A 19,182-nucleotide genomic window follows, 5' to 3' on the forward strand; every position below is an offset into this window, starting at 1 on the left:
GTTGTTCACACTTCCCAAACACATAAACAATGGGACTTGGCATTACTTTAGGAAACAGGCTTTTTAAAATGGAAAGACTTCATCTCCTTCCTTTTTTCAGGTGATGATGAGCTGTCCAGCCCTTCCCAAGATGCATCAGGGCTGGAGGAAGTGATGGAACAGCTCAACAATTCCTTCCCTCATAGCCAGGGTACAGAAGACCAACATGAACACCGTCTTGTCTTTGTGTACAGTGTCCACTCCTTTGTGAAGCAGCTGTGTAGCATCAGCAGGCCTGTGACAGAAAAGATGAAGCTTTGAATTTAATAATCATTTTATTGCCCCTATGCTGTGCAACATTTCCACACCAGTCACATCCAGTGCTAACAAACCAAAACATGAACGACAGGCGAGCACGCTTAAATGCCACTGGCCTCAGCCCAGGGCAGCCACGCGTGTGTGTTCTGAAAACAATGAAGCGATCATCTGTCACAGGCGACAACAGCTGGAGTGGAAAACACAACGATTAATCAGACAGCAAGCCTGAAATGACAAGTAATAAAAATCAAATTAAGATACGTAAAAACTAAAACAAATAATAGTGAATAAAGAAAAAGAAATAAACAACAAACTCAGTTTGCCATGACAGCACCTGATGAAAAGACACCCTTACTTTTTTTTTTTTTTCCCTCCAATCAAATATTGATACTAAACTTGATCAGATAAAGCATGACCTTCAGATATCTCTCCTCCTCCCTGATACAAGGCTGATTTCAACTCTCTTTCTTCCTGTCCTCTGTCTTTTCTTCCTTCCCTCCTTTTCTCCATGAGCCAGGAGGGAGAAGGGGACACCCATGAGAGGTTAGTGGCTCAACGTCCTCAACGTCCCCACCCCCAGCCTCTAAGTTTCCATTGCACAAGTACCATGATGACTGTACCACTGCCGTCCTCTACCATCACCATTTAGATCTCAGCTAGAACATGAAGTCTTAGCCTAACAGGTGGATTAATGATTAGACTGCACTGAGCACAGAGTGTACCGCAGACACACATGATGTCAGAAAGGAGACATCATGGTACAGCGATGCAGTGGGGGAAAAAAGCAAATATCTGTCCTCCCTCCTGTTGCCTGTTTTTAATTTCCTTTTCCTCCTCTGTCCTCTGTCACACTGCTCTGTTCTTTACACAATAGGGACGAGCGTTTGTGCTGTAGAGCTGTGTAGCCTGTGAAGTGTGCGTGCGTGTGTGTGTGTGTGCGTGTATCTGCATTCAGGTCCCAGCCTCGCATGAACCCCAGCCCGTGGTTTTAGATTGAGCTAACATTAACACAGTGATATTTCTTCAGTGGATTTCTATGAGAATCAGACTCAGTCCTATCCACAGCAACATGAGAGATCACAGACTTAATGGAACGTTAATGCTCTGTCCACAGCCTGAGATCATGTTAGCGCAGCTTCCCTTTTTAGAACTGATTAACTAACCCATTTTGCCTGCATGTTTTCATCGCTTGTCCCAGCTCTTTTATTGCTATCGCTATTCGGATTTTCCATAAATATCTTTTTTTGTTTCCTTCAGCGATGGACAGCACTTCTGTAATTCAAGCTGCAGCTTCTGAAGGGGAGAGCTTTAGGCAGCAGAGGATACTGTTTGCATTTACTTTTTACTTGTTGATGTAAAGTGTAACGCGTTGCCCTCGTCGTTCTCTCTTTCAGTGGTTGTTTTTAATTTCATCGTGGCCTCGTATTTGTTGCCGTTTGTCGTGTTGTGTTGGTAAAATTGTAACTTGGCCACCATACGTCAGGGGCAAAGTAGTTATCGTCTCATCTCTGATGAGGTCAGAGCCTAGATGGTGAATACAATAACACTGTACATGTTTTACATTGTGGTGTGTGTGTGTGTGTGTATCTATCATGACTGTGTGTTTCTGTATGTAACACACATACTAGTTCATTTTTACTGGCATCTGTCTGTCAGCTTGTTCCAACCTACAGTTCGTAGTTGTCATGTTACTATTAGCAAGTTTGAGTTAAACAAGACTCTCTCTCCTTCTCCCCCCCCCTCCCCCCCCCCCCCTCTCTCTCTCTCTCTCTCCAGGTCCTAGTATTGGCAGTTTGTTCCACATGGCCGATGATCTGGGCCGTGCCATGGAGTCACTGGTCAGCGTGATGACAGACGAGCAGAGCGCCGAACAGCACGAGGCCCTGCCCTTCTGATCCTTCTCCCCACCTTTACGCCCTGCCTCCTCCCTCCTCCCCCCTCCCCCTCCCCCATCCCTCCCTTCTTCTCTACCTATCGCATGCTTTTCTAGTCAAAACAACTGGATTGGAAACACAGTTTACAAAGAGAATATATAACGTCTATTTTTGTGAAGGATTGCGGTTCCAACAACGCGTTAAAAAAAGAAAAAAGAGAAAAACATTATAACTTGTAGATTTCAGTAGTTTCTTAAAACGTCCTGAAGTTGTTTTATTATTAACAGAGGCTGGTTTTTAAACTTCTATGCAACTGTATAAAACAAGGGGGGGGGGGGGGAGATGAGATACAAATAGGTGTGTTTTAGTGTGGTCATATATTTGTCATCTCTTTGTAATTGGGGGGGAAACAACTAAAGCATTTCAGACATTTGTATCAATAGAGAATGATTGTAATCATAAGGGTGCTTTCTAAGAGGAAACTGTCTTTCAATAACAGCGTACACTACTGTCAAGGTAATGCAGGCATCCTGGTTCTTTACAGTACGTTGTCTGTGAGACTGTGTGTGTGTGATTTTATGTAAGGCTGTGCGTGTGTGTGTGTGTGTGTGTGTGTGGTGCCTAATTTCCACATTACATCACAGCTTTTCGGGGTTTTTTTTTTCTTTTTGGCTTTGCCTGATCTTTTTTTTTTTTTTTTTTTTTCACTCATCCACTCATCCGTCCGTCTAGCCATCCATCCATCTTTTCATCCTCCCCATTAGGAACATCTCTATGGCAACAGGAATTATTCCTGTCTTTGGTTTTTTTTTTGGGACACAGTGCACTGTGTGTATGAGCAGACGTTGTAAAGGCCTGAGTCAGAACTGAGATGAGTCAGCAAGGTCACTTCAGACCGTCATGGATTTTCACAGCCCCTTTAAGCTGAAGGGGTACCCTGTGGAGGTTTCGACCACTAGTAGCTCCATGTAGCGATGTCTTAAAGAGTGAGTCCCACGTCTTGTTTGAGTCTTGAACAGTGATTGTTTCGCTGATCGACGGCAATGCACCAAGCAATGTAGCACTGTACCAACAAAGACAGAGAAGAAGAAGAATAGCTCGCTCTGCTGTGCTGCTCCTCTGAGGTTGAACAGATGCACAGGGAGAAGTTAAGCCACTGGATATCAGCAAAAAACAGATTTTCAAGGTGGAGGGGGTGCGGGGGGCACTGATTCTTTAAGTAGTGAAGAGGCAGCATCTTCAGTCATGTGGTTATGTGTAAATGAAGTACACCCCATGGTGTGTCAGTATCCTCTGTGGCCATCTTTTTATGATTACCTCTGGAGGAGAATCTTTATCCTTGATGTCCAAACTGATCATCAGCTGTGAAAGTGTTGTCATCAGTAAAAAAAAAAATGAAGCTGAAGTGGATTTTTTTTTTTTTTTTTTTTTTTTTTTTTTTAAATTCAGTTCTGCCCCAGGCTCTTTTTTTTTTTATCCTGATTATTGCACTGGTACATCTAAAGTACGGATTTCATTTTAAATTTCGATCAGTGAGATACTCTCCGAGTGTCTGTTTAGGGCCTGCTGAGCGCACACAGTGCACTGTGTGTGCCGGTTGATAAGCTGACAGCTTCTCCCTGTCAAGAATTACTGCAAGAGCAGCTGAGGTGAATGTTATTTTCTCTGAGCACTACCGCGGTTGGCTGGCTGAGGCTGCTATCTGAGATTATTTTTGAGGAATAATTCATTTTCCACAAAGATTAGGATTTCAATAAAGAAATATAGTCCTAGGAAGCCCAGTGACATGATCTCTACCTCGTGTAAATTGTCATAAAGTGTAGTTCAGAGGCAATTTCTCTACTGTACTCAATCCTGCACTCCTCTCAGATTGTTAAGGATTCATTATTTATTGCTGGCTGATTGATTCACGTCAGACGTCCTGATCGCTCTTTACATGTTGTACTGCAGCTGTAGGAGCCTCCGGTCTGAATGTTCAGATGCATTCGCTGCATTTCTCATCTCTTGTCGGGAGATTTTTCTATGACTCAAGTATGGGAAAAAAAAAACAAAAAAACAAAACGATCATTTTACACAAATCGAACTGATCCGCGTGCACTACTGTCGTACCTGGGATACACTAGATATTTGTTTTCTGTGTGTGGAGGATGCATTTATTCTAGCAGCGTGTTACATTTTGTCTTTGGTTATTAAAAAAAAAAAAAAAGGAATAATTTGTTTTTGTGCTGTGTGTGGTGTTGCGATACTAGCATGTATGACTAAGTCAAGGCCATCCTTATTTAATGTACAACCACTCAGAGGAGTCCGTGATGAGTTTTGCGACGTTATACACACGCGTGTGTGTTTTTTTTTTTTTTTGACATCATATTCTTGCAGCATGATCCAAGAGGTTTTTGGAATCCAGACACTGAATTTGATCGATCTCTTCTTCGTCGGCGTTGTTTATTTCATTTCTAACGTTTGTTTCATTTTCACATCCTTTTTTTTTTTTCTTTTTTTTTTTCCGAATAACGCATCAATACTTCACAACATATCAGATTCCACCAAATATATGCCTTACTACTGTATTATAAAATGCTTTACTGTATATCAATAAAGCACGCAGTTATGTTGATTTGACTCGCCTCTGATGTGATGTTTGTTGTGTTTATTTTTAAGCAGGAGCTGGAGTTGAGCGCAAGGAGCAGGGACAGAAGCAGGAGCAGTAGAATAACCACAGGGTACAATAGGTGCACAAAAAAATAGAAGAGTCACCAGGTAAGATAGTAAACGCAAACACCCATAACCTCACATCTAGTGCAAAATGACAGAGCTACTCTTCCATCTCTGTGTGCATTTAAAGTGTCGAAGGACAAAGGACGAGGAGACAGAGCACCCATATGTCCTTGATCTAAAATGTAAGTGTATAAAATGGAAACAGAAAAGGTTTCTTTTATTTGAATGAATGATTTTTGTAGGTGCAGGGAAATATTCCTTCAGTACCACTGAACTCAGGTGTTAAACCAAATGCTTTGATCATTGGTTATTGGTCATTTAAAGCAGATCCATTTTTTTTTAATACAAACAATGGATTTATTTCATATGAGTAAAGTGGAAGTGACAAACTCTTCAGGTCCCCCTCAGGTGTACAGAGTGTTTATAGTGTTGCCATCGAGCTGGTTCCATCTCATCAGTCATCAACAGCAGCAGCAGGGAACTGTTTTCAAGGGACAAAGCCACTATATACAAACCTGCTCAGCACCAACCAGCAAGTAGCTGGTCCACATAGTGGATTTAGCAAATGAACTCCAAATGAAAGCTAGTGTTGCTCTGTGTCTGCTGGATGGGTGAACAGGCAGCTGTTTACCAACATGTCGACTTTGTAAGGTGATAACATGTTAATGTAAAGTTTACAGCTTTTTTGCACTGCCCCCAAGTGGCCAAAAGAAATAATTTGATGCTCGTATAAATCCTCTGTTTATGATTTCAGTAATATGCATATGGTGCTTGTTTGTTCTAACTAAGAGCAACAGGATATGTAGAATTGTTTGTTGTTTGTTGATCCCCAGTGTGTCTCTCTACTGGTGTTTTGGCCTAACGCGCCACATCCCTCTCCACATTCCCATCAGAGTGTGTCGGAATGACCTCATCCTGTACGCGTACAGGATCGGGTTGAGGGCCGAGTTGGCGTGGGAAAGCAAAATGGCGGCAAGCGTGAGCGACATGGGCACATCACACTGTGGGCAGAGCAGCAGGACGCAGTTAATGATGTGGATGGGCATCCAGCACACCATGAAGAGAAACAGGACCAGGAAGAGGGAGGTGGCCTTACGCAGCTCCCGACAGGTGCGGATGTTGGCTTTGACCAGGCTGGGCTCTCTTGGACGCGGGTCAGCGGGAGCAGAGCTAAAGGTGGCAGATGTAGCTGGGCCAATCCTGGACCCTGGCTTTGCAAAGACGGTGGTAGTCTCAGTTTCAATAACAGACCCAGGGCCAGACTTGACTTCGACCCCGGCCCTCCCTTTAGCCTTACATCTTCTCTTCTTTTCCTTGGGTTGTCTGCCAGTTCCTTTTCCTGTCCCCAGGTCTGCTTCACCTGTGCTTCCTCCAGCACCTGAACTCCCTGTGACCTCTGTCCCAGTCTCGCTGCTCCCGCTGTCTTCAGTCCTCATGTCCTCTGCTGTCCCCCTGGCCACAGCGATGCGGCTGATTTGGCGGCGAACAGTGAGGAAGATGTGGCCGTAGATGACGAACATGGCCGCCAGAGGCACCAGGAGGCAGCAGAAGAAGTTGAAGTAGACCATGTAGCTCATGTCCACCACACAGGTGAAGATACAGTAGCTGGAATAACAGGCCAGAGAGTAATGGAAGAAGGACATAAATGGGGGGAAAAGCTCTGGTCTCTATCTTCCTCCATCCCTTTACCTACAACATCTCCCTGCCTTTCATCTATTCTTTAACATATTTATTCATTCATTCAATCAACATACCATCCATGCATACTATAAATACAGTTTTTTCCTGCATCTATCCCATGCATTTAGTAGTCATTCATTCATTCATTCATCTATCTATCCAGTTATTCAGTGATCTGTCTATCCGCCTGTGCTGGTCCCCTGTATACCTCACCTACTTCCCCTTCAATCTACTCATCCGTCCATCATCCCTCCACCCATCCTTTAACCTCTTACTCAGAATCTGCCGGTTGTCTTTGCCAGTCCATGAGCGGCACCGAGCCGGAGATGGCCCCGAGGCCCCAGGTGACCAGCAGAGCCAGCCGGGCGTTCCTGGGGCTCATCAAGCGCTGGTACTGGAAGGGCAGAAGGATGGCCACGTAGCGTTCTGCTGCTACAGCTAACAGGCTCAGGATGGAGCTCTGAGAGAAAAAAAATGCCAATGGTCATAAACTACATTTACAATTTAGTTTAAATACTTATGTTTGTACAGTCCCTACTCTTATAGGAAGACTTTGGCTTCACAGATCAGCTCCAGCTTTTAGAATATAGGCTGTATGGGTAGTGGTCCTGCCCTGCAGAAGTATAGAAATCCACCTGCGATCACCTGTGTGAGCACCATCAGGATGCTGAGCAGCACCAGGCAGAGGGGCAGGTCATGGCGAGGTTGACCCAGGTCTGTCAGCACTGCACAGGGAATGGCCACCAAGCCCACCAGGATGTCCGCCACTGCCAATGATACCTTCAGACGCACAGTAAGACGCTCTTTATCTTGCTGCCTTAGAGAGCTGCTTTCAGTTTGAAACCACAATTTTTGAAGATTGATGTTTAGAATCCCACTTTTCAGACAGGGATGGAAACGAAGCTTCCTCACCAGGAAGTAGTTGGTGACCGTTCGAAGTTTCTTGTTGTGAGTGACAGCCAGGCAAACCAGAACGTTTCCGATGATGGCCAGCACGGCGATGATGAGCTCAGTGGCGATGTACAGCCCTTTGAGACGAGGTTGGTATCCGTAAGGCATTTCTGACGTGCAGCTACCACGAGTCGCATTCATGATGAGAGGGAGACCGCTTCCACAGTCACCTGGAAAAATTACAGTCTTAGAGCTATGTTTAGTAAATGATAAACCATTTGTTCACTCAGCTTGTTGCAGATCTCTGCTTCTAATCATGGGTTCAAGACCCATGTAGGTAATGTCAGTGGGGGTTTTTTTTGTGTGTGCTAAAAGGACAGAAAATGACTGAACAAAATGTCCCCCTTTTTATTTTGGAACACAATGACAATCGTATGCAAGAGGTGCGCCTGAGAAAAAAAAAAAAAAAAAAGATTCTAGCTTTCACACTGATTACACAGTCTGACTTTAGCTCAGGAGAAGAGGAGCGATATGAAAAGAGCGAGGAACAGCTCGGTTATTATGAAGCCCGGGCCTGTGGTCTTTATGCTGACCAAGTGAGCGGTGAAAATCGGCCCTGATAAGAGACAAAAACAATGATTCACACACACACATACACAAAAACACCAGCGCGCAGACCTGAGTGTTCTCTGTTTACACACACTGATAGGAGGGTTCAGACCTCCTTCCTGTTGCTGTGCACACATGTAAATAGATGGATACTGTAAACTAAACAGACTCTGCACATCAACTGGCTATACATCAACTCTGTCACTTTTAAATATGGAGGTTTTAGTCCCTGCCATTCGGAGCAAAACAAGCAGAGTGGAAAAAAAAAAACAGCAAGAGTTTAGCTGAGCTAATGGTTTAACAGAAACAGAGTTGCATCCCTAATTATAATATAGGATATATATATATAGTATTATATAAATTAAACCTATATTATAGATTATATCATCGGTTAACTTTATGTATGCTAACTTTGTTATAGATTTAACTTTATCATGGTTCTGTTAATAAAAAAACAACACATTCAGTTAAATAATAATCAGTTGCTATAATTATAAAGGTCCATGTCTTTAAACTGACATTTTTATCCTACTAGCTACTAGAAAAAACAAACAATGTCCCATGCATGTTGGAAAATGCACAAGGCATGTTTATCATGGGATTATCTTCATGTAATTTGTGAGTAAATCTCACAAGAAAAGGGTGAAATAAACTGTAAATCTAGGCCCAAAAGTCAGATCACTCTCCTGCAAAAAGAAAAATGACCCGACCCTCCCCCCTTTTCTGTCCCTGCCTCCCCCTTAATCATTTTTGTACAGTCCCTTAAAGACTTTTGCCAAGACAAATTCCTGCATAAGCATGTTACGGATATAGCAGTCTATGTTTGGATCATGATGGTCGCTCACCTGCGCTCGGCTTCAGGTGCAGTCATCACAGTTTGTTGGGTCCGGACCATCCAGGACACTGAACAAATCTGACTGATGGATGATGAACACATGGAAGGGAAACCCGGCTACAAGCAGGAGGGGCATGATGTGCCAGGATGAGGCTACACCCTTCACCACTTTTCCCTCCATCCCTCTTCTTGCAGGGAAGACAATGAGATAATGCAGAATACGTCAAGCTTGAGCCTGTTGAATGAGCAGCAGCAGTTACCACACTGCTCTGGATCTTTGTGAAATGGAAAAGCAGATATGCTTTGACGTAAATCCCTGACCCGTGCCTGACAAAACAAACATGTCATATTAAATTTCAAATTATGTCCACTTGAGCTCCATATGGTAAAATAGTTTGTTATATTACAGTAATGAGCAATGAATGTGGAAGCCAAATGTGCAAAGCAAACTTGATGCGCAGCTAAAATGCAAAACAAGTGCACTTGACCTAATACAGTGGTTTAAAATGTGCATGTGTTACAGTGGTGTTTGCAGGTTGCTCTGGGAAGATTATCTTATTGTAATTTATTTTACACGTACATACACTCAAGTGCATATGTGCATATTAACATATGTGTATTTTGTAGGTACATGTGTAAATATGCATGTGTGTAAATGTAAATCTGCACTAGAAGCCATGAGACTAGTAGGAAGAGAAATTCTGGCGATTCATTTTCTTTTGTTTCCTCTCCTTTTTTTCCATTTGTGAATAATATATACACAGGTTAAAATTTTCTGTGGACTTTTAATTTGGCTTATTTTATTTAAGTAATAACTAAGACGGGGCTGAAAACCAGACGGTGCAGTCCCGTTTCTCACCACTAGGCGGCGATAAGACGGTGCTGTCTATGTTGTTCTGTCAACCCCGACCTGGAAGTTTTGGTGGGTCACGTGACGACAGTTGAACATGCCGGCGGACGGCGTCAGTGTGCAGCAGATAGGACTGGGAATGTTTTGTTTTCTCCTCAGGTTGTCTTCTGATATCAGACTGCTTTAACGTGACATGGCGCTGTAGGTCTGAAGAAGCGCGTCTTGTCCAGTCGGGTCAGGGTCAGCCGGAGGCAGAGCAACGAAAATGTCCGGCTTCAGTGCTGAACTGATAGACTACCTCGAGGGCAGGATAACTTTTGAGGAGTTTGACAAAAGGAGAGACGAGAGAAGGGCAAAGGTAAATTTCGAACTGTGGTAAAAAAAAAAAATGGCGCCTTGAAATCTTGTTTATGTTCTTTATTCAGGGTGTCCGCAGTGTTAAAGGCTCGAGCTAAGTTAGCTTGCTAGCTGGCACAGTATCAGTCGTCACGTTCTCATCCAAACGTTCTTTACAGCGTGTTTTACCGCTGTATATCGTCTAAATACATTTGGTTTTGCTACTCATTTGAATGTTAAGTCTGCCCAGAAAAAAACATTGTTGTTTAAATAACTTAAAGTCGATATTTTATCTTCTCTCTGAAGGAGTCGGAGACGTTAGCTGAGGACGGGGAGGATGATGCTCAGCCTTCTACCTCGACACAAATCCCGGGGAAGATCGGTAAAAATATTGTGTGGCTGACACAAGATTTTTTTTTCTTTTTCCATGTGTTTATTTATCATCATCGTTATTGTAATTTTGAGTGTGTACTAATTAAGGTCGTAGGTTTGCTTCCAAAAGTATGTATGCGTATTTTTCATGCATTACATTTGTCAGAATAAGAAGAGTGAAGCTGTCAGTAATGAAATGAATGATGGCTGGATTCCATTTAGCTGCTTCAGTTTTAGGGTCCGGGGGTCTGTTCCATAAAGTAGCATGAACAAATGGGATGGGAGATAGGAAAAGTTTTCTGTTCCAGCTGAATCTTTTCATTCAACTCTATGTGTGTTCATTTGAGTCCGTTGAAGTGTGTGGGTGGTGAATTAAAAAAAAAAAAAAAAAAGAAAGCTGTGATACTACTATTCACCATGGCAACTGATAAATGACGAGCAGAGGCTCCATTTTAATCCAGCTAAAAATATTAATGTGTGCCAGTGCACATGTGTCTTTGGAAAACACAGCAGGAGCAATGAAAGACTATGAGATGGAGTAGAAATAAAGATTCAGTAAGTTAAAACTGTAGCATTTTATTGAGCGTAGTCCACTCGTTCATACTTCCATTTCCTCAGTGGATACAGCTGTGATCCTACTGCGTGTTACATTTGATTTTTAAATGTATTTATTAACCTGGTGGCAGAGGAATATGATTTTTTATTTATTTATTTATTTATAAACCAATGACTGTAACCTTATAGTCTGACCCAGTAATAGCCTCATGATGAGGAAGGTCAAAAAACTGCTCCAATAACTTTGGTTGATTAAAAGTATTAGACTATGAAAATATTGTTGGTGTTCTCTGACACAACTCTTCTCTCCTGGCAGAAGAAGGAGTCAGCCCAGGGGTCCAGCTGGCCTTTGCCTCCATGCTGGGAGAAACACCAGAACCACCATCTTCTGAAGAAGAGGAGGAGGAGGACAGTTTGAGCTATGTTGATGACGAAGATGATGAGGATTACAAGGTGGAGGAGGAGGAAGGGGGAAAGACGGAGTTGGGGCTGGCAGAGAAGAGGCAGGGGCGAGGACGGGGACGAGGTAGAGGAGCACGGAGGAGGAAGAAGAAAGAGGAAGAGGCGGAGGACCTGTCGGTGGGAGATGTGTTTGCACTAGAGATGGAGCTGAACCGAGAAAACAAGAAGATGATGAAGGTGAGGAGGAGGAGGATCTGTTTGTGCTGTAGGCGTGTTAATTCCAGCTCTTAATGTGTGTTACGTTATGACTTGGTTTGCGTTCAGGAGAGGCGTCATCGCAGCAAGCTGCCCCGAGCTCTGAGAGGCCTGATGGGAGAAGCCAACATCCGCTACGCCAGAGGAGAGAAAGAGGACGCCATTTTGATGTGTATGGAAATCATAAGACAGGGTATGTAGCAACCTCTGTGTGTTTTTAGACTTACCAAGTTTTACATTTAGGGGTCTACCTCTCCCCTTTAGGTTTGAATAATGGTTTTGATGATCTCCTCTCCCTTCTCCTGCAGCTCCTCTGGCCTATGAGCCTTTCTCCACGTTGGCCATGATCTACGAGGATGACGAAGACATGGACAAAGCACTGCAGTTTAGTCTGATTGCTGCCCACCTCAACCCCTCCGACAGCGAGGAGTGGATCAGACTGGCTGAAATGTCTCTGGAGCAGGACAACATCCGACAGGCCATCGTCTGCTACTCCAAAGGTAAAACTCACTCTCTCGTGTCACTTGAACTTGCAACACCACAGCTGGCATGACGAAGCTCTTAACGTTTGTGCTCTTCAGACCTGTCACACTCTCAACTTCTAAGATTGACACTTTGACTGTTAGACTGTTTTCATTGGCAGCCATCAAGTACGACCCCACCAACGTGCGCTACCTGTGGGAGCGCTCCAGCCTCCACATGCGCCTGGGAGAGCACAAGCAGTGCATGGACGGCTACCGCAGGATCCTGTCGCTGCTGCCGCTGGAGGACGGAGAGCACTTCATGCAGCTTTCTAAGGACATGGCCAAGTACGGGAGACACACTGAACACATGGACAACATCCTGCACACGTAGCAGGCTGTTTCTATCTGTGATGTTAAAATTTCCTTACTGAAATAAGACAACACTCACTTCCTGTGACAACTCATGTCTAATAAGGTGTGTGTGTGTGTCCTGTGTAGGAGTTACTATGAGAGCAATGACTTGCCCTCAGCTCTGAATGTGATAGAGGAAGCTCTGGCACGACACCCCACCCTGGTCAGCGATGACTTCATCAACATGGCAGCTGAGCTCTATATCGCCAGCCACCAGTACAACAAGGCCGTGCAGGTAAACCTGTGTTTGTGTGTGTGTGTGTGTGTGTGTGCAGCGAAGCAAGAGCTTTCTCATGTTATTTGCACAGAGCAAAATAAAGGTTTGTATTTATTCATGCATATACTTTTGTGTGTGTGTGTGTGTGTGTGTGTGTGTGTGTTTTCCTAGGTCTTGGTCCAGTTTGCAGGCATTGTTTTGGTCAGAGCTGAGTCCAGTTCAAACATCACGGCACCAAAACAAGAGGAGAAAGTGGTGGAGATGATGATTGAGGAGCAGGAGAAGAAGAGTGAAGAAGATACAAAGACGGTAGAGGAAATGTCAGCGGAGGAGAGTGGTGAGTTTGGTTCGAAATCAGGAAGTCATCAATCAGGAAACATGTCAGCCGGGAAAGAACTGGCAAATATATCTGATAAATGGCTAAAAAAAAAAATGGGTTTAGAAAAGGTAGAAATCATCTGTCAACTGAAGTGAGACTGATGAACAACAACAAAACTAGAGTCACATGATTTTCTCCTTTCCCTTTCGTAGACACTGTAGTTACAGTTGATATTTTTGGAGCATACAGGATTAACACTGATTGAGAATGTGTGTGTGTGTGTTTTTTTCCCAGGTGCAATTAAACAAGTACAGGTACCAGACACTGTCCCAGTGGACCTGAGGGCCAAGCTAATTGTCTGCCTCATACACCTACACGTGTACACGCCCCTGGAGGTAAACAGAACATACAAGGCTTTCACAATAAGTTCGTGAGTTTGACATTGAGATTAAAAAAAGATAATAAAAATCTTCCTCTATCACTTTGTATTGCCCACTCATAGGGCCTGGTACCATCGCTGATGGAGCAGAGTCCAGAGGAGATTGGAGACTTGTACCTGGATGTAGCTGAAGCCTACCTGGACAAGGGCGAGTACCTGTCTGCTCTGCCTCTGCTGTCTGCCCTCGTCATATCCGAAAAGTACAACCTGGCTGTCGTCTGGCTCCGACACGCAGGTAAAAACAACACTAAAGCGATTCAGATATCTTTAACTGAAGATGAAGTTAACATGCAAACCGTAAGTAATAATGGTAATCCTGACATTTTCAAAGGAGGATTAAAAAGATAAAAGTTAACAGCTCACAATTTCAGTTTGACTTTAATGGCTTTAAAAGCCTCAAGTTAGATTAAATATCCCTGAATTTGGCTCTGACTAGTGAGAAAAAAAAAAAAGACACGGTTACATAAATGCTCCTCTCTTTGCTTTCATCACTTCTCCCTCACTCGCAGAATGTCTGAAGGCACTGGGCCACATGGAGGCGGCGACAGAAAGCTACAATAAGGTGGTAGAGATGGCCCCGCAGCACCTGGAGGCCCGGCTCTCCCTGGCCACCCTGCAGCAGCAGCTGGGCCGGCCAGAGCGCGCCCTCAAGGCCCTGGAGTCCATGTACGACAGCGACACCCTGTCACAGGACTCTTCAGCCGCACAGAAGGCAAGGAAGCCTTCTGTTTTTGTAGAGTATTAAAGGAGTCAGACAACTTCTAGGGCCTACATCTGAGACAGAAATCTGAGTTCTACCGTGTGTGTGTGTGTGTGTGTGTGTGTGTGTCAGCTCATACCTGTGTATCGGCTGTGGTTTTAGGAATTAAAGCTGCTTCTGCACCGTTCGACGCTGCTGAAGACTCAGGGACAAATACAGGACTACCTGGATGCTATGATCACCATGATCTCCATGCTGCTTAAAGTAATAACACACATGAATATCATGCAGTTGCCCTTTACTGTTACACATTATGCACATTATAATGATAAAAAAAGAGGCTGTGGAGAAAAGCTAGTAACTGAATTACATGTACTGCGTAATAAAGAATCATATAGGACCTTAAATAAAAATAGAAAAGCTATACAACAACAATAACAAAACACCTAAACCAAATAAGTTTATCTGATAATGTGTGTGCGTGTTGTAGGTGGCCATGCAGCGAGCTAAGGTGTGTGTACGCTCTGTAACTGTGTCGGGTAAGAATCACCTGAGGCTGGTAAAAGCCAAAGACCTGCTGCCAGAGATCGCTGACCATGAAGCTGCCTATCTGGACAATACTGGTATGTATAATATGTATATGTTTACTTGTATGTATGTCTTTGTGAGGACCAGTTTGAGTGTGTGTGCATTTGTTGGCTTGTTGTCTTTGTGCTGTAAGTGTTCATACCTGGTGATCTGGCTGATGTACAGAGCCTGTAGTTGGCAGACGCAGCACAGAGCAGTTGGCGGGACATTGTTCACCGTCAGCACTTCCCAACAGTTGCCATATGTGGAGAAAAGGTTGTTTATTGCTTTGTTAAAGAACCGCATTTGAAGCTTTGTATATTTTAGCCCATATGCTGTTTGTAGTTAATGGGCTAATGGGCTACAAACAGTATAAAAACCCATAGGTTGCCAGTAATGTTACTGCAGTGGCTGCCTGCGGTCATAATATAACTGATTAAAAATAAGGTAAAGGCTAATTTTGTTCCATACTGTGACTCTGTACAGTTCTATACTGATGGTAGAACATGGTCCCTGTGCTCAGGTAAAACCAACGTTTTGTCCAAAGAGGACTGGTGGCAGCTGCTGGTGAGCTGCGTGCTGACGCTGTCTGAGGTGCAGCGCTACGAGGAGGCCGAGCTGCTGGTGGAGTCCGCCATGGAGTTCTACTCTTTTTACGACAACAAGCCCAGGAGGAAGGAGCTGGAGTTCTTCGGCCTGTCTGCCACCATCTTGGACCACAACTACTACAAGGCTTACAACTACATCAGGTAGACTCACATGTTCAGATGGACAATATGTCCAAGTTATTCAGTCAGCCAATCATGTGGCAGCAGTGGTTAAAATAATAATAATACAAGAAAATATGTTTGCTGACTGTTTCTGTTTCTCTGCTAAACAGATTAATGCTGATGGAAAATGTGGATCTGCCTCAGCTTTGGAACATTTTCAACCAGGTGTGCCAAGTGTCTGCGTGCGTGCAGAACTATACCATTTCATAAAGCAACAAGTCTAAAAAAAAAAAAAAAAAAAAAAAATAATGCTTTACCTACATGAGCCTGTTCTGTGACCAGTTTCCTTTATCCTCCTCAGCTGACGATCACCTCTCAGCACCAGCGTCACCATCGCTTCTGTCTGCGTCTGCTGTTGAAACACCCCGACAACCACGCCCTGTGTGTCCTCTGTGGACATAACGCCATGGTGTCAGGAAGCTTCAAACATGCTCTGGGTATAAAACGCTCAGACGACCACTAACCACACTGATTTTTCTCCATGCTTTATCCATTTCACTGTAAATTTTAAATCCCTTCATTTTTTTTTTAGTTTTGCTTTATTTTATAGGCCAAAGAAAACATTTGAAATAAGTGGGTAGCTTTTTTTTTTTTTTTTCATTTCAGGGATAACTCTCAATGCTGCCGTCTTTGGGTTGATCTTCAACGATATCTCCATATAGTTGTCGAAAATATTTGATATTCATCCAACACATTTCCAAATCTCTTGTGTATCTGTAGGCCAGTATGTTCAGGCCTTCCAGACTCACCCAAAGAACCCACTCCACAGCCTGTGTGTGGGTCTCACCTTCTTCCACATGGCGTCTCAGAAGTACGTCGCCAAACGACACACTCTGGTGCTGCAGGTACACTGGGTTTTGTGTTAACCCTCTCATAGCTTTCTCATTACAAACCACTGTCTAGAAATCTTAAACACAGACTCGTGTGTTTTCAGGGGTTCTCCTTCCTGTGGCAGTATGTGGAGCTGCGTGGAGAGTGTCAGGAGAGCATGTACAACCTGGGCAGGGCGCTACACCAGATGGGTCTCACACATCTGGCCATACATTACTACCAGAAGGCCCTCACACTGCCTGCACAGAAACTGGAGGTGAATACACCACAGCCTCAGTTCATCGTGGCGTGGGTTCTAAAAGACGTGGGCCTCGCTTTATTTTGCTGGTTTCTTGTGCACAGAAAAAACTGCCTGACAGGGTCTTTTCCTCTCTTTGTCCATCCCTCTCTCCCTCCATCCTTTCATCACCTGTCACTGCTTCGCAGGGGATCGCCGATGATCAGGTGGATCTGAGGAGGGAGATCGCCTTCAACCTGTCACTCGTCTACCAGGCCAGCGGGAACATGGCGATGGCTCGACAGGTCATCAACACACACTGCGTAGTTTGACAATGCCTACTCATCACTGATGGTGCGACACTGTGAAAATATGGAGGACTATGAATGACTCACTCATCAATAAATAAATGCACTAGTAAAATAAATACTAAAATCATTCTGTTAAAAAAAAAAAGAAGAGAGAACTCTTATTTTTCCATTTCTACAAACGTCTATATTTATTTAGGAATTTGCGTTCATTTCCACATATTTACATTTTTCCCACAATTCTCAATGTATTTATTTCTACATTTTAAGATTCTTTCTGGACTTTTTATGTCTTTGGTTTGTCTGTCTTCACTGTAAATCACTGGGTTCGCAAACCTAGTATAGCCCTGAGAAGCAAGTGAGAAAACAAAAATCTGGTGATCCGTTTTCAGAGTCTGATATAACTTTTATCTCCTGTGTTTATGACATAAGAACATGTGAAATAAAATGTTTTGCCATTTTTATGAGCTACTTTTTTTCCCCTGTGAAAACAGATCATCTATACAATCAACATACACACACACAAAATACCCGAAGCAATTTAAAAACATTCATTTGGTATTTTAATTCAGTATTTAATTATTGTGTATTCACTTCATATTGGTTTGCATTTATTGATTTAGGGATAAGTCATTTTTTGTCCTCCATATAAACTCCACTGTCTCAGTTGTGTGTTTATTTTGGGTGGGTTGAGCACTAAGACTGTGATGTAATGTTTTCCTAACTGTATTTTTAAAGCTTTGGAAGCTCCGCAGCTAAATTAATGTAGACTTCACCTGTTATCTACACAAATACACATAAATCATCATCACTTTACATGACATCTGTGGGGAAACCCAAGGAGCTGATCAGTTTTTCACACAGTATTTTCCTCCAGACCCATGTCAGCAGTATTATCTGTGCACATGTCACTTTGATCATGTTTTGGTTGTGATTTTTGTACAGTGACATAAAGATGGATGGTCAGGTTCTTTTGTTGTTGCAGGGATTAAGGTGGTGGAATTATTTGTGAGATCTACCCTCTGCCTCCATATGAAACCCGTGTAGTTTAAAAAGTTTCCCATGGACCTCCAGGAGCGCCTTTAACGAGCACTTGAAGGCCCTCCAACCTCAGTTTGGTACACCGATGACTGACAAAGCCGTTATTTTGATGCTGAGCTCAGTCAGCGTGGGTAACAGGGCCTGAACAAGGAAAAAGGCTGCCACCCTGCACCTTTAAGAAAAAAACCATCGGGTGTAATCAGAATGCAGCTGGGGTCGCTTCTCCCCAGGAAGACCTCCGACACAGCGGGGGGAAACGTGTGTGGAGCAGCGGAAGCTGGGAGGCTAACGCGAAGCGCTCCAGCCAAATAAATAAGAAATGAACTCGTTTTTCTACCCAGCCTGGCGACATTACGGAGAATACGCGACGCTGCGGGGCGAAGGACATGGCAAACGGGGTTTAAATACGGGACTAAAAACAAGCAAACATTTTCGAAGGGAGCCGTCGCTGTGAGCGGAGGGTGGATTACCTTCGCGGGCTGCGGAGGGCCGGACGACGGCTGGACGCTGATTAGGGATCGGCAGCAGCTGTGCCGTATGGAGGACTGGCGTCCATGATTAAAGCGGCTTGTTTGGGGGTGCAGAGGTTGTAAACAACGCCGAAACCACAAAGCAAAGGTAAGTGAGCTATTTCAGAAAGAAGTATATAGAATATAGAAATGTTTTATATAATTATACAGAGATATTTGGCTTGTTTTTTTGTTTTTTTTTAATTGCCGTGGAGCTGTCAGCGCAGTTTGTTAGCAACAAGCCGTTCATTGACGTTTTCATCCCATGTTTTTTTTTTTTTTTTTTTTTTTTTGAAGCTGCTAGGTGTCTGTATAGCTCTGTGAAAGGCTATGACTGTTTTTGATGTGCTTCACTGACAGCAGCAGTGGTGATACACAAAGGCCTAATACAAACAACAAAGCCAAAACAACACCTTTGTCCTGCGGCATCTTGTATTGTTGTTAACGTTAAAAGGAGGAAGGGGGGGGGGGGGGGGGTCAGCCTGATCTCACACACATAGACAGACACACTGTCAGAAAGTCAGTAAATCACATCAGAGCTGTTTTCAACCAGACACGTCCCAGAATAGCAGGACAGCTCATCTTCTATTTCCTCCCTAACAGCGTCATGGGGGATCTGACCCTGATTGTAATCTGTATAGGATAAATTACAGTATAGGCTGAGATTGAATTTAGGATCTGATTGATTGGCATCTGTGATCTCATCATTGAGTTAGCC

The 19,182-nt window shown here is 43.7% G+C and overlaps 3 protein-coding genes across 7 annotated transcripts in view; 2 read left to right on the top strand and 1 right to left on the bottom strand.

The window, feature by feature from the left end:
• Nucleotides 1-2,460, top strand: part of dmd (dystrophin) — a 198,804-nt gene extending 196,344 nt beyond the window's left edge. For all 4 annotated transcript variants that reach the window (XM_041032423.1, XM_041032420.1, XM_041032421.1 and 1 more), the window contains 2 exons: nucleotides 101-190; nucleotides 2,074-2,460. In XM_041032423.1, the coding sequence (XP_040888357.1) occupies nucleotides 101-190; nucleotides 2,074-2,192 (209 nt within the window). In that variant the 3' untranslated portion in view covers nucleotides 2,193-2,460. The remainder of the gene's footprint in view (nucleotides 1-100; nucleotides 191-2,073) is intronic.
• Nucleotides 2,461-5,728: 3,268 nt separating this feature from the next.
• Nucleotides 5,729-7,658, bottom strand: LOC121177971 (adenosine receptor A1-like). Its single transcript, XM_041032424.1, has 4 exons — nucleotides 7,479-7,658; nucleotides 7,212-7,346; nucleotides 6,842-7,026; nucleotides 5,729-6,491 (listed from the first exon to the last, which is right to left on the bottom strand). Exons 1-4 carry the CDS (start codon nucleotides 7,656-7,658, stop codon nucleotides 5,729-5,731), a joined length of 1,263 nt encoding a protein of 420 aa, XP_040888358.1.
• Nucleotides 7,659-9,842: 2,184 nt separating this feature from the next.
• gtf3c3 (general transcription factor IIIC, polypeptide 3) lies at nucleotides 9,843-17,096 on the top strand. 2 transcript variants are annotated; one of them, XM_041032775.1, is made up of 19 exons: nucleotides 9,843-10,109; nucleotides 10,394-10,469; nucleotides 11,331-11,653; nucleotides 11,741-11,864; nucleotides 11,980-12,171; nucleotides 12,315-12,480; nucleotides 12,634-12,781; nucleotides 12,935-13,100; nucleotides 13,377-13,477; nucleotides 13,585-13,756; nucleotides 14,031-14,233; nucleotides 14,384-14,485; nucleotides 14,712-14,844; nucleotides 15,312-15,537; nucleotides 15,669-15,723; nucleotides 15,860-15,995; nucleotides 16,279-16,403; nucleotides 16,493-16,645; nucleotides 16,816-17,096. In XM_041032775.1, exons 1-19 carry the CDS (start codon nucleotides 10,017-10,019, stop codon nucleotides 16,936-16,938), a joined length of 2,817 nt encoding a protein of 938 aa, XP_040888709.1. In that variant the 5' UTR covers nucleotides 9,843-10,016; the 3' UTR covers nucleotides 16,939-17,096. The 2 variants fall into 2 exon arrangements, with proteins under 2 accessions (XP_040888709.1, XP_040888710.1); XM_041032776.1 differs by lacking the exons at nucleotides 16,279-16,403; nucleotides 16,493-16,645; nucleotides 16,816-17,096 and having other exon boundaries at nucleotides 15,669-15,740.
• Nucleotides 17,097-19,182: the final 2,086 nt, after the last annotated feature.

The sequence above is a fragment of the Toxotes jaculatrix genome, chromosome 24 (genome assembly GCF_017976425.1).
Source record: "Toxotes jaculatrix isolate fToxJac2 chromosome 24, fToxJac2.pri, whole genome shotgun sequence".
In the NCBI taxonomy this organism is placed as follows: Eukaryota; Metazoa; Chordata; class Actinopteri; family Toxotidae; genus Toxotes; species Toxotes jaculatrix.